The 12166-nt window shown below is 53.3% G+C and overlaps 1 protein-coding gene across 1 annotated transcript; it reads left to right on the top strand.

The window, feature by feature from the left end:
- Positions 1-1452: 1452 nt before the first annotated feature.
- Positions 1453-4361, top strand: pou3f1 (POU class 3 homeobox 1). Its single transcript, XM_052065969.1, has one exon. The coding sequence runs from the start codon at positions 1563-1565 to the stop codon at positions 2781-2783; it is 1221 nt and encodes a 406-aa protein (XP_051921929.1). The 5' UTR covers positions 1453-1562; the 3' UTR covers positions 2784-4361.
- The last annotated feature ends 7805 nt before the right edge of the window (positions 4362-12166 follow it).

The following is a 12166-nucleotide window of genomic DNA, read 5'->3' as shown; positions in this document are numbered from 1 at the left end:
TGCGTGCGTGCACGCCTGTGTGTACGCGTGTGTGTGTGTGTGTGTACGCCCTCAGCGTCTCGGAGGCTGCTTTGCAATTCATAGAATTGGTAATTTGCTATTGGGACAAAACGTGAAGGGAAAAAATAATCAGATCAAGCAGGGGAAGGAAAGGAGAGACGCGTGCGCGAGTGCGTGCGCGCGCGCGTAGGATGGCTGTGGGTGTGCGCGCGCGTGTTGGCAATGGATTGCCCTCCTGCGTGCGTGCGCGCGTGGATGAAGAGTGTGTGCGTGTGTGTGTATGTGTGTGCGCATATCCTCAAATAATATGCGTAAATTATATTGATTTGTTTTTTTGGGGGGTGGGGGGGTTCTTGTATATTAAATTCAAGCAGATGTTGACATGACATAACACTCCAAACGAAATGAAGGCCTCGAGTGACCAATTCAAGAGTCGCAATATTAGGAACAGCTCAGCGTCAAGCAGTCCGGCCTCAACCTCCCCCCCCCCCCCCCCACTCAAAAACAAACCAAAGCGAAGCGCTGTTAAATTGCAGGCGTCCTTATTTTTATTACAGCCCAATAAGGCCTTTTTTATTTTTTTTTCACCTGACTCACGTTTGCTTCTGTTCTCTTTTTACCGAGCACAAACAATTTGAAGGGCATCCTTGGCCCAGCGTGACGTCAATTTTATTTGATTTTTTTTTAAATCAATTAGGAATCGTTTTTAGATTTAGATTTGGACATGCGTCCGGAAGGCGGCAAAACCGATTTTCAAAGTGTATTTTCCTCCCTCTCCCGTATAAGTGCTTTGCCGAATTTAGCAACGTGAGAGGGCATCACCCCTGACCCCCACCCCCGAAAAGTCTTGTCACCTCGTGACGCATGGCGCTGTGCAACACGCAGATGGATGGATGGAAGGAAGGATGGAGGGGCGAATGCAACGCGCTGCACGTCTTGAATGTGAAAAATCGAACACAGTGGGGACCCGCGCGCTTGCTTTTCAGGTGGAGAAGCGTCCCGCCCACCCCACCGCCGGTCTCTGTTTGATTTGAATTGTTGCGAAAGAAGAAGAAGTCGTCCGCAATCTCCTTTGAGGTGAATAAGAGTCGGATAAGAAGGATTCAAAATAAAAGAAAAGAAAATAAAATCAAATGAGCCGAGTGGCGTTACGCTCAAGTCACCAAGGGGCACGTCATGTCATTGGGGTGTACACAAAGCGTCAATTGCGCTTCCTGTTTTGTTATGATTGTCATTGAAGTTAATGTAAAAAGGAAGCGAGAGAGAGAGGTGCGTGCGCGCACGTTTGGACTTTTTAAGGTGAAGTAACTGGGGCGCGCGCGCGCACAACCGAACGTGAGAGAAAAGCGCCGTGGCGCGCGCGCCAGATCCGCCCCTCCCCGCCCGAGTCGGCCAGGCGCGCGCGCGCGCGCCAACGCAGCGCGTCCCCGCCGGCCAATGCTCGCCCGGCGGAGGCGTGTCCTCGCGCCGGCCCAAGACCTCCCCGAGCCTCCGCCGACGCGGTCCGGGGCTCTAAAGCCCGCAGAGCTCCGAGGCGGCCGCCACTTCTCCGAGTCGGAGCCATGGCGACAACAGCTCAGTACATCCCGCGGAGTAACTCCTTGCCGTCCAACCCGCTCATGCACCCGGACTCGGACCGCATGCACCAGGGGACCACCTACCGGGAGGTGCAGAAAATGATGCACCACGAGTACCTGCAGGGGCTGGCGGCCACCAACACGGGACACCCGATGAGCCTGACGCACCACCAGTGGCTGCCGGCGTCCAACGGCGACTGGTCCGGCGGCACGCACCTGGGCCAGCAGGAGCACAAAGGCGGCGCGGTGGGGGCGAGCCGCGAGGACCTGGCGGTCGCCGGCTTCCACCACAGAGCGCACCTGGTGCACCAGCAGCCGCCGGGCGCCCACCACGGCGCCTGGGCGGCGGCGGCCGGTGCGCATCACCTGTCCCCGCTGTCGCCAGCGTCGGGCGGCGGCGGCGGAGGCGGCGCAGGCGGCGGCGGCGGCGGTGGCGGAGGCGGTGGCACGGGCGGCACCGGCGGCGGACACCACCACCAGGCTCTGCTCTACTCGCAGCCCGGCTACACGAACCTGAACGCCATGCTCGGCAGCCCCCAGCCGGGCGCCCTGCACCACGGCATGCGAGAGCCGCTCCACGACGACGCGGCGGCGGTGCACGACGGCCACATGGAGTCCCCGCAGCAGGCCTTCGGACACCACCAGGAGCACTCGGACGAGGACGCGCCCAGCTCCGACGACCTGGAGCAGTTCGCCAAGCAGTTCAAGCAGCGGCGCATCAAGCTGGGCTTCACGCAGGCGGACGTGGGCCTGGCCCTGGGGACCCTGTACGGCAACGTCTTCTCGCAGACCACCATCTGCCGCTTCGAGGCGCTGCAGCTCAGCTTCAAGAACATGTGCAAGCTAAAGCCGCTGCTGAACAAGTGGCTGGAGGAGACCGACTCCAACACGGGCAGCCCCACCAACCTGGACAAGATCGCCGCGCAGGGCCGCAAGCGCAAGAAGCGCACCTCCATCGAGGTGGGCGTCAAGGGGGCGCTGGAGAACCACTTCCTCAAGTGCCCCAAGCCCTCGGCGCACGAGATCAGCACTTTGGCCGGCACGCTGCAGCTGGAGAAGGAGGTGGTGCGCGTTTGGTTTTGCAACCGGAGACAGAAGGAGAAGCGCATGACGCCCGTCGGGGTCCCGCACCCCAACATGGACGACGTATATTCCCAAGCCGAGACCCCCCCGCTGCACCGCTCGCTGCACAGCCCCGTGCAGTGACCCCCCGGACGAGCCCGACCGTCGCCGTCTTGGTCGCCCTTTCCCGCCCCGCCCCGCCCCGCCGCCGCCGCGCGGGCTCCTCGACCGACAAGGGGGACTTTGTGGAGTTTACACCAAGGTTCGGACTTGTTTGGGGTTTTTTTTTAAACTTGGCATCGGGGACAACAAATGTTGAAAAAAAAAAACCACGCACGCGCACAGTTAGCGACAAATATTTCATTGAATGCGAGACGAAGATTTATCGACCAAATTAAAGCGGAGGGAATGGAAGGAGACTCGGCATCTCTTCACTCCCTTTTGGGGGAACCTGAACGCATCACACGCCTACAAAAAAAAACGAGAAAAAAAAAACACTGGAGGTCAAAAGTCAGCACTGAATGAACTTTTTTTTTTTAATTTATGGCTTATTATTATTTATTTCGTCTTTTATTTTTGCTTTTTCAATTCCAAGGGGAACCCGAGTGCGCTGTCATTTTTTATATTTGCAGTCGAAAACGCTGCGAAAAGAACCAATATTCCAAATGCATCGGGACTGACATGTTCTGATTTTTTTTTAAAAAGCCTTAATTTAATTTTCTTCCTCCTCCCAACACACACGTCGCAATTTCTAAAAGAAAAGCAGCACTGTGGCGTTTTCCTCGATTTTTTCCCCTCCTTCTTTCTTTGCATGGAGCACTTACTTTGTAGATGTGAATGCGACATTTCCACACACGCCCCCCCCCCTTCCGACCCCACGCGAAGTTGGAGCAACTCAGGTAACTTTCAGTGTCCCCCCCCCCCACCTCCCCGACCCAGTACCCCCAATGTCAAAAGCTGACTTTCTGTGATACTTAAAAAGCCGTGGGGCCCTGAAGGCAACGCGGCCAAAGGACTTTTGTTGTTGTTGTTGTTTGTTCGGTTTTTGGGTTTGTTTGGTTTTATTTGCGCGCGCGCGCGTGTGTGTGTGTGTGTGTGTGAGAGAGAGAGAGAGTGTGTCAGTGTGTACGTGTGTGTGTGTGTGTGTGTGTGTGCGCGCGCGAGCGTCCGTGTTCTACTTTTCCAATTATATTTATTTGACATCGTTGTGTGCATAAGGCCCCCCCCCCCTACTCCCCAAAAACTGAAACTCGCAGTGCTATTGACCGGGATTTTCCTCCCCAAGAAAAACATGACAATTATTAAAAAACGAAAGGAGAAAAAGTTTTAAAGGTGATTTTAGAGAAAATGTGTAAATATGTCCAATATGTAAAACTTGTATTTGTTCTGAAATCTGTTTTTCTTTGCTTTCTTTTCCGGGCAGTTTTGTACACTTACTAATAATATCCCAGAAGATATTTTAATATGATTTTTTGATTTATTTGATGACTCGTTTCTAAATATATATTTATTATTTCTTCGACGTGTTTTCTTTTCTTTTCTTTTCTTTTTTTGTTGATCTATCTATCTCTCAATATGTTGCAGTGGATGATTTCGCTCTCTTTCTTCATCGGTCGTTACACGTTGATTGCTCTGCAAATGTCGACTGCCAAGTCACATTTCTATTTATGTTATAGTCATATTTTATTACTGACATAAAAAGCGAATATTCCGGAAAATGTGCTGTGTTGTTGTCGCTGTGCTTTCTTTTGTCTGCGGGCCGCGTTTGTTGCTGTTGTTGTTGTCAACGACACGATCCGGTTGACGACAAAGTGCTCTTGATGATTTTTTTTCCCGATTTTTCGTCGGGTCTCCCGCATCAAGTCGAGCGACGTTGATCTCGAATTTGGGCGTTTTTAATCGACGATCACCGCTGACATTGAGCAGTGCCGCTCAGCGCTTCCGCTCAGGACCCCCCCCCCCCTCCACCAAAAAAAAAAATCACAAGCAAAGTGTCTTTTCTAATCTGTCGAAAAAGTCTGTGCGGACGTTTTGTATTTTTTTCCGCGCCCCCACCCCACGCCACCCTTAATCGAGATGCGTCGTTTGGTTTTGGAGAATCCCTCCTGAAAGGCCTTGGAGCTGAAAAGCGCATCTCGGCCTATCAAAGGCGATTGTTTGCTCTTGACTGCGTGCGCAAAAGATTTATTTCCTTGTAGTCGTTGGTCAAAATACATCCGGAGCGCTTTGCGTCCAAGTGGGCCGAATTCCTTTTGGCGGAAATAAAGACTTGGAAAGAAACTGTCCCGGAGCTGACAGAAAGCCTCCAACGGCAATAAAATAAAATAAAATAACATTAAAAAAACGCAACCGCGGTGACTCGAGAGCGAAAGGTTGCACCAAAACCTCCGATCAAGTGCCCGCATTTTTAATTTCATTGATTTATTTGCGTGCTATCTCATATTTTTCTTTGTGTGTCTCGGAAGGCCGCCACACCTGCACTTGAAGAGGATGACGCGTCCCTCGAAATAAAATTCAAAAGACGATATTTCGTCCTGGCATTGGCACATTGTTCGTCGCGACTCGCAACGCATTTGAAAAGAAATCCGACCAAAAGCTCCATTTTGCCACCTTTTTTTAAATCCGGAAAAAAAACTGCGCATTGCATTGCGGTGAAACGTGTCAAATCCACAGTGGGTGTCGGACGAGCGTACCTAGCTCCCAAAAAGAAAAGAAGGATGATGGCAGGGGGGCTAGGAGACAAACGCGTGCGCGCGTTTGCAGACGCTCAAGCGGTCCCAACTCCAGCCGGCGGCGGCAGGCCAAGCCAACTCACACGAGTGAAGCGAAGGCGACTCCCGGCGGTGGCTCGATGCTACTGCACGCCGGCAAACTGGCTGCTGCACAAAACAAAAAAAAAGGGGTTGGAAACTTTTTTTGCGGAATGGGAGCTCACGGGAGACTTCATCAGGCAAACAAATCCAAATGTTGACTTTTTTTGACATTTATTTCTACTTATCACGTGTGAAGTACGTGTGTGTGGTCCACTCGCCAAACTTGTGTGTACGCAGCATGGGATCGGTTAGCACTCACTGACAGTGTGCTTGTGGCCGCGAATGGTCGTTTTTCTCTGTATGTGCCCTGCGACTGACTGGCGACCAGTTCAGAGGGGGGTGATGAGCCTTTCGCCCAAAGTCAGCTGGGAAAGGCTCCGTGCAGCAACCCCCCCGCGACACTCTGCAGGATAAGTGGTGTTGAAAATGGCTCGACAGATAGATAGATAGATAGATAGATAGATAGATAGATAGATAGATAGATAGATAGATAGATAGATAGATAGATAGATAGATAGATAGATAGATAGATAGATAGATAGATAGATAGATAGATAGATAGATAGATAGATAGATAGATAGATAGATAGATAGATAGATAGATAGATAGATAGATAGATAGATAGATAGATAGATAGATAGATAGACAGATAGATAGATAGACAGATAGATAGACAGATAGATAGACAGATAGATAGACAGACAGACAGATAGACAGATAGATAGATAGATAGATAGATAGATAGATAGATAGATAGATAGATAGATAGATAGATAGATTTTTTTAAATAACAAATGTAGTTCATTTTCTAAATACACACAACCAAATATTCAAGGATGCCCGATGTGTTAGCATGAATGTTTCATTGGACAACAACATGGCGTGTGCTGAATTTGAGCTCACTGAATGTGACAAGACCAAAATGTCAGAGCGGGCTCTCCGTTTCCCAGAACTACAATAAAAAGAAGATTTGGTAGCTGCGCTGAAAAAAAGTTGTTGAATGTCGTCCCAACATTGCAGATTGTCCCATCAGGGGTCACTGTGGTGAGTCATGTGCTATCATTGATTGATTGATTGATTGATTGATTGATTGATTGATTGATTGATTGATTGATTGATTGGCTGCAAGACAAAGAGGTTGGATTCACTGAAATCTGCAATTTCTGTTGTGTACCTGCAGAGAGAGAGAGACAACCTCCATTCTACACTGAAATCAATTTGACATGAGTGCGACTCCCGAAACCACAGCAAACCGCTTGCTGACCAACCCGCAAACCCCTCACACACACACACACACACACACACGCCTGAAAGTCGAGCCGCTCGCGAGCGCCACCTGTCGGGCCAGTGGAAACATGGTCGTGGGCCGCACGTCCGCCTCGGCGACGTGGCTTAGAGCTGATTAGCGGCTTTATGAGTGGTTCACGGTGGCAAAATACATCAGGAGCCATTGTTGGCTGCGCAGAACGGCGACGGACGGGGGCTATTTTGCTCACGCTGGCGGATTCGCATTGATCCGCAGCAAATGAACGAGGATTAGCGGCATCCGGCTATCCGCCGACAGATAAATAACGTTGAGAGTATTCCGCGCCGTCATCTCCCACGAATGACGCATCGGCGGCGGCAATTATGGAAATATGGGAAATGGCGGGATGCCAAATCTTCCTTGCGTCTCGCGCCTTCGTGTATCGCCGTGGTCGTGTTCGGTCAAAGTGTTCTGAATGACTTTTTCGCCGGGGCATTTCGGCCTCGGAGACGTTTCTCGAGAGCGGCTTGGAAAGAGCTCGGCTCCAAAAACGGGGCCATTCCCGCATCGGGCGCCAACAGCCTCTCCAAATATCCCCACACCGAATCAAACGCCATCACTGCGTCTTGCTAGCAGGTTTGTCGCCTGTTGGCAAGACGCACGGCGGCGCACAGAGGGGGGGGGGGGGGGTCGCTCCCCGCCTTTGCTCGCGGGCATGTTTTGGAAATGCGGGAGGACGCCCGAGTGGCTGAAGAAAAGTCAGAACAAGGCCAAGGCCACACTTGGGACCTTCCAAGCGTGAGCCAAACGCATGCAAAAGGGTGGCGCCGAATTCTACTTTTGACCATTTATGGAATAAACGCTCAAGTCTGGCAGCGAGGAAGGTAAGGAGGCGAAATGGAGGCTTTTAAGAAAAAAACAACAACAACAACAAAAGAGTCAAATAATGCATTCCCCCCCCCCCCCCCCCCATCAACAATTCCCTGTGTTGTGTTTGCCGAGCTGAAGGTTTCCTTGCCGTAGCCACTTGAAAAGCCGGCCAACAATGCGGCCGCTCCGAGAAACGTCTCGTTAGCATATGAAACCGGAGGAGGCGGCGAGAACGCGCACCCCGGCGCCGGCTCTTGTGTTATTTATGATAGCGGGCCGCGGCCGGCCCGCCCTTCCCTCGCCTTCATGTTGCTCGGGCCTCCCGGAAGAGCGCCGCGGGAGGGGCCGTCTTGGCCCACTTCACAGAGCGTTTGAAGAAGAGAGGCGCTCCCGTCTGCCTTTTGCGCACCTTTCCGTAGCGCCTCGGGTGTCTGTCAAGAGCCGCTCGGAGAGCTTTGACTTTTCGGGGGACCTTGTCGCGCTCGGAAGCGAACGGGGTCCGGGCTTGGCGCCTCTCCTCCCTCTGGTGGCCGCTTTGGGTCGGCGCCTCGGTCACATCTGGGCCGGATGACTTTGGAGTGGGCTCCATCCTCCATCCGCCGTCTCCAGCGGCTCCGCAACGCTGCCACTCGGAAGACGCCCGTTGCATACCTGCAACAAGTTTACAAAAAATGGCGCCTTGCTGTCATCGAATGAAGATTTTTTATTATTATTATTATTTTATTATTTTTGCCTACTTGGGGAAAAGTCCTTGCGTTTGATTCCTCAATACCTTGGGGCCATGTGTGACGCTGGAGCGGATAGAAGAAGGATGTCTTTATGCTTGGGGCCTTCTAAGACTTTGACGAGCACATGGCGCAGCTGACAAAAGCCTTTTGGACTTTGCCTGCGCAAGGTTGCGCAGTTAATTGGCGCGTCGGAAAGTACATACAAAAGTACCAACCCCCCCCCCCACCAACCTTGGCACTAAAGGTTGCACTCCCTCCGCCCCCTCGGAGCTCCGCTTTTGTGTCAGCTATACGGCAAAAAGCGCCTTCTTGTCTTCGATCGCAAGGTTGCTCCCCACAGAGGAGGACGGCGAGAGAGCGAGAGAGGAAAAAAAAATCATAAAAGACGAGAGAGGCCTTGAGCGCGAGCGCCTTGCGAGGGCCGCACGAAGGCTTTTCAAAGGAAGGACAGGGTGGCGCCATTGTGCCCCTTTCGCATTCATTCCCAGGATCACCTGAGTGCTTCCTTCAGGAGGCTTTCCATGCGCTCAAGGAAGCGGGCACATTCGGACGCACTTTCAAGTCCCATCTTGGATGGAATATCAGAACAAACACACACACACACACACACGTAGACGTGCGTGTCTGATTAAAAAGGTACGCTAGCCCAACGACATTTGATCTCATCCATCTCGACGAGACGCCCCCAAGCCCATTTCCACGCCATGGAAAGGATGCTCCCGACTGATTGATTGATTGATTGATTGATTGATTGATTGATTGATTGATTGATTGATTGATTGATTGATTGATTGATTGATTGATTGACACGGTGGAATGTTTATTTATTTATTTTTCGTTATAAAGACCGCGACAAACAGTCGCGTACTTGAATGGTGGAAATCGACCTTTTGTCTTCTTTAAAAGTCAGAAAGGGCTCCCCCGACCCCCCCCCCCCCCCCCGGGATGAGAAGCGGGTTGGACGCAGGACGAGGGGCTGAATGTAGGGGGTTGGGGGTGGGGGGGGTGTATGGGCGTTAATCCACGGCACCGTCTGACCCTCGACCTCGTCGGCTGTGGGGTTGGGCTCTGTTTTTGTGTGTGTGTGTGTGTGTGTGTGTGTGTGTGTGTGAAAGTCAGGCCGCCCCCTCCCGGTAACGATTTATTGGGCAGGGCGCCATCGACGCACGCTGGGCCCGAGGGATGAGGCTAAATGCTGCTTTTGACACGCGGGTTAAAGGTGATCAATAACAAGAGCGGACAGAGCAGACGTTGAGCTCGGAGGAAGGCAAAGGCGCTTGTGCTCATGACGCCGCTCTTTGTCCACCGTCGGCGCTTTGGTCAACGTCCCTGACCGAGCGTGCGTGGTGACACCAGGCGCTTCTTCTTCTTCTTCTTCTTCTTCTAATGACGCGATGGCGTGAGCGCACCGTGACGGACGGCAAAAGCTCACGACTGCCGCGTCGAAGCGCGGGGGGGCAACGGAGCGTGATGCCCGGCGTGAGTTTCAACGGGAGCAAATTGTTGTTTTATTTCCTCGTGCTTTGGAGCCGTTTACCTTCAGCTGGAAGCGGCTAGCAGAAAAACATTTGAAGTCGCAGTCGTTGCTAGCGGCAAACCTTCAGGCTTCAGGAAAAGCCTTCAAGAGCAACTCAAATGTGTTTGCAGAAGAAAAGGGGGCGGGACAACTCTGTTGGGGTCATGATTGGATTTGTGACCAACAGGGGGCACTGTTGGGCTCCCCCTGCAGCCGCACACCTGTTGCTCATGAGGTCATCGGTGCTTTCAAGGGACTCCCAGTCGCCTCATTGTTTGCTCTTGGCCACTGTCGTGTTTGTTTGCTGCCATCAGGTTTGTTTCTGTCATGTTTTGCTTGTTGTTATCTTTTGTCTTCACTCATGATTTTTCTTTGATACTTTCTTGGTTTTGGATTTCGTTTTCTCCATACGGGACAGCTGGGATGTGTGAGGCGGCTGCATGGCTTCCAAAAAGTTTCCAAAAGGGGGAACTCGTGGAGGAGAGTCGATGCGCGTCTGTATTTGGATTTGCTGAGGGGGCGTGCCCACTGCCAGCTCTCTGGGAACCGCGGAGGCGGGGCCTGACGTCAAATGCTGGTGGCAAATTTGTTTGGAGTTTTTTCTTTTTAAAATGGGGCAAAGACTACTCTGCGGTACGAATTGCATTTTGACTCGCCGTAGTCGCATTTGCGTCGACGTACCGACAGTGCCGCTCGAGCGTTTTCAAGGGACTTGTTGAAATACTGGAAAGCGTCGTAGAGGGGCCGCATTGTTGCCGCCGTTGAATCGCTGCCATTCATGTGACCGCGGCGCGTAGGCCAGGCCTCCGGCGCATTTCCCCCGTGGCCGTCACAACACTTTCCATTCATCCGGAGCTTTCTCTGCGTTTCTCACCCCTCCGAGCCTTCTCGAGCCACGCAAGCGTCCAAGCGCGCACGCGCGCACGCGCACCCGCGCAGCGCTAAATGCCAGAGTCCAGAATCAGAAGGGCATCAGAGATGGCCGTTGTGTATGTACGCCCATGTGCGCCTCGGCGTGAATGGGATCGATTGGGAGGGGCGGGGGGCGATCCTTTGATACGGCATATTGGCCGGCGGGGGTGGCGCATAGCTCAGCCCCCCCGGCCGACGGTTGGGCGACGAGCCCCCGAGGTTTCGCGGCCGAGCGAGTCGACCCCGTTGGCATTCCTCGCGCCGCCGTGACGTGGGCGGCCCGCGGGGACCTCTGACCCACAGGAGCCCCCCCCCCTGTGTTTCAAGGCAAAGTTATCACCATCTACGGCATAGGTGTCAAAGTCAGGTCCCAGAAGGCCGCTGTCCCGCAACACACCCAATTCCCTGCTCCTCCCTGCCTCCCTGCTTTTTGGGGGGCGCAAAACATGACACTCTCCAGTCTACAAGACATGTCCGGCCCGCTCGGTACTCGGTGTCCGGAGTGGCCATCGTGTCCCGTGAGAACAACGTGAGCGCTTGTCGGTGGGAGCCAGAGGGCAGAGTCTCCGCTTTCTTCCCGTTCCTTCATTCGGCCCCCGCCCCCACCCCCGCCCCCGCCCTCCGAGTCAGCGGCGAGGCCGGGCCGAGTTCAAGCTCGGCCACGTGTCGGCCATCTCACTCCCACGATGACCCTGTTGAGCTCAACATTTGGAGTCCCATAAAAACATTATTGTCCCCCTCCTGGGATCATTTGTCCACAATTACAAAGGCTCGGACACAAGGCAAAATGTTAACCACGACAGTTTTGCAGAGGGCCATTTTTCAAATTCTGCACCCCCCCCCCACCCCGATCCCACACAGCCAGCGCCACATAGCACCCATGCTGACGTAGGAAGCATTTATTATAATGTTCTCCTCTCGTTTGTTGTCACGCACCCATTTGCCCCCCCCCCACACCCCCACTTTCCTGATGCGTCATTACGACGGCAGGCCGCAACCGCTGAAAGTCCGTAATGGCCTCTAAATATGTCCATTCCGCGTCGTCTGGGCTCCTTTTACCTGGCCGGCCGACGGGCAAGGTCGCGCCAAACGATTAGCCATATTCAAAAAGCGCTCCATTATGCTAATGGGGGGGGGGGGGGTCTAATGCACGCACGGCTTGCTGAGCGTCCGCATATTAGTGCTGACGGATGACTCCGCCGCGAGCGCGGCGAGGTTGGGCGCAGTTCAGTTGCCGCCGCTCGGCGCCTTGACCTCCGGGGGGGTCGCTCGGGCCGCTGATTTTCCGCCACTTCATTCCTGACCAAACGCGGGCGGCATTATGCGCGAGGACATTTGCCGTTCGGTGCCACGGCCGTAAGACATTTGTCTCGGCCGGATGAGCGCTTGCCGCTTCCAGATCTTTCTTTTGCGGCTTGTGTCTCCAACTGACCTTTCCCCG

The sequence above is a fragment of the Hippocampus zosterae genome, chromosome 5, assembly GCF_025434085.1.
Source record: "Hippocampus zosterae strain Florida chromosome 5, ASM2543408v3, whole genome shotgun sequence".
Lineage (NCBI taxonomy): Eukaryota > Metazoa > Chordata > Actinopteri > Syngnathiformes > Syngnathidae > Hippocampus > Hippocampus zosterae.
This window is presented reverse-complemented; position numbering and strand designations above follow the sequence as displayed.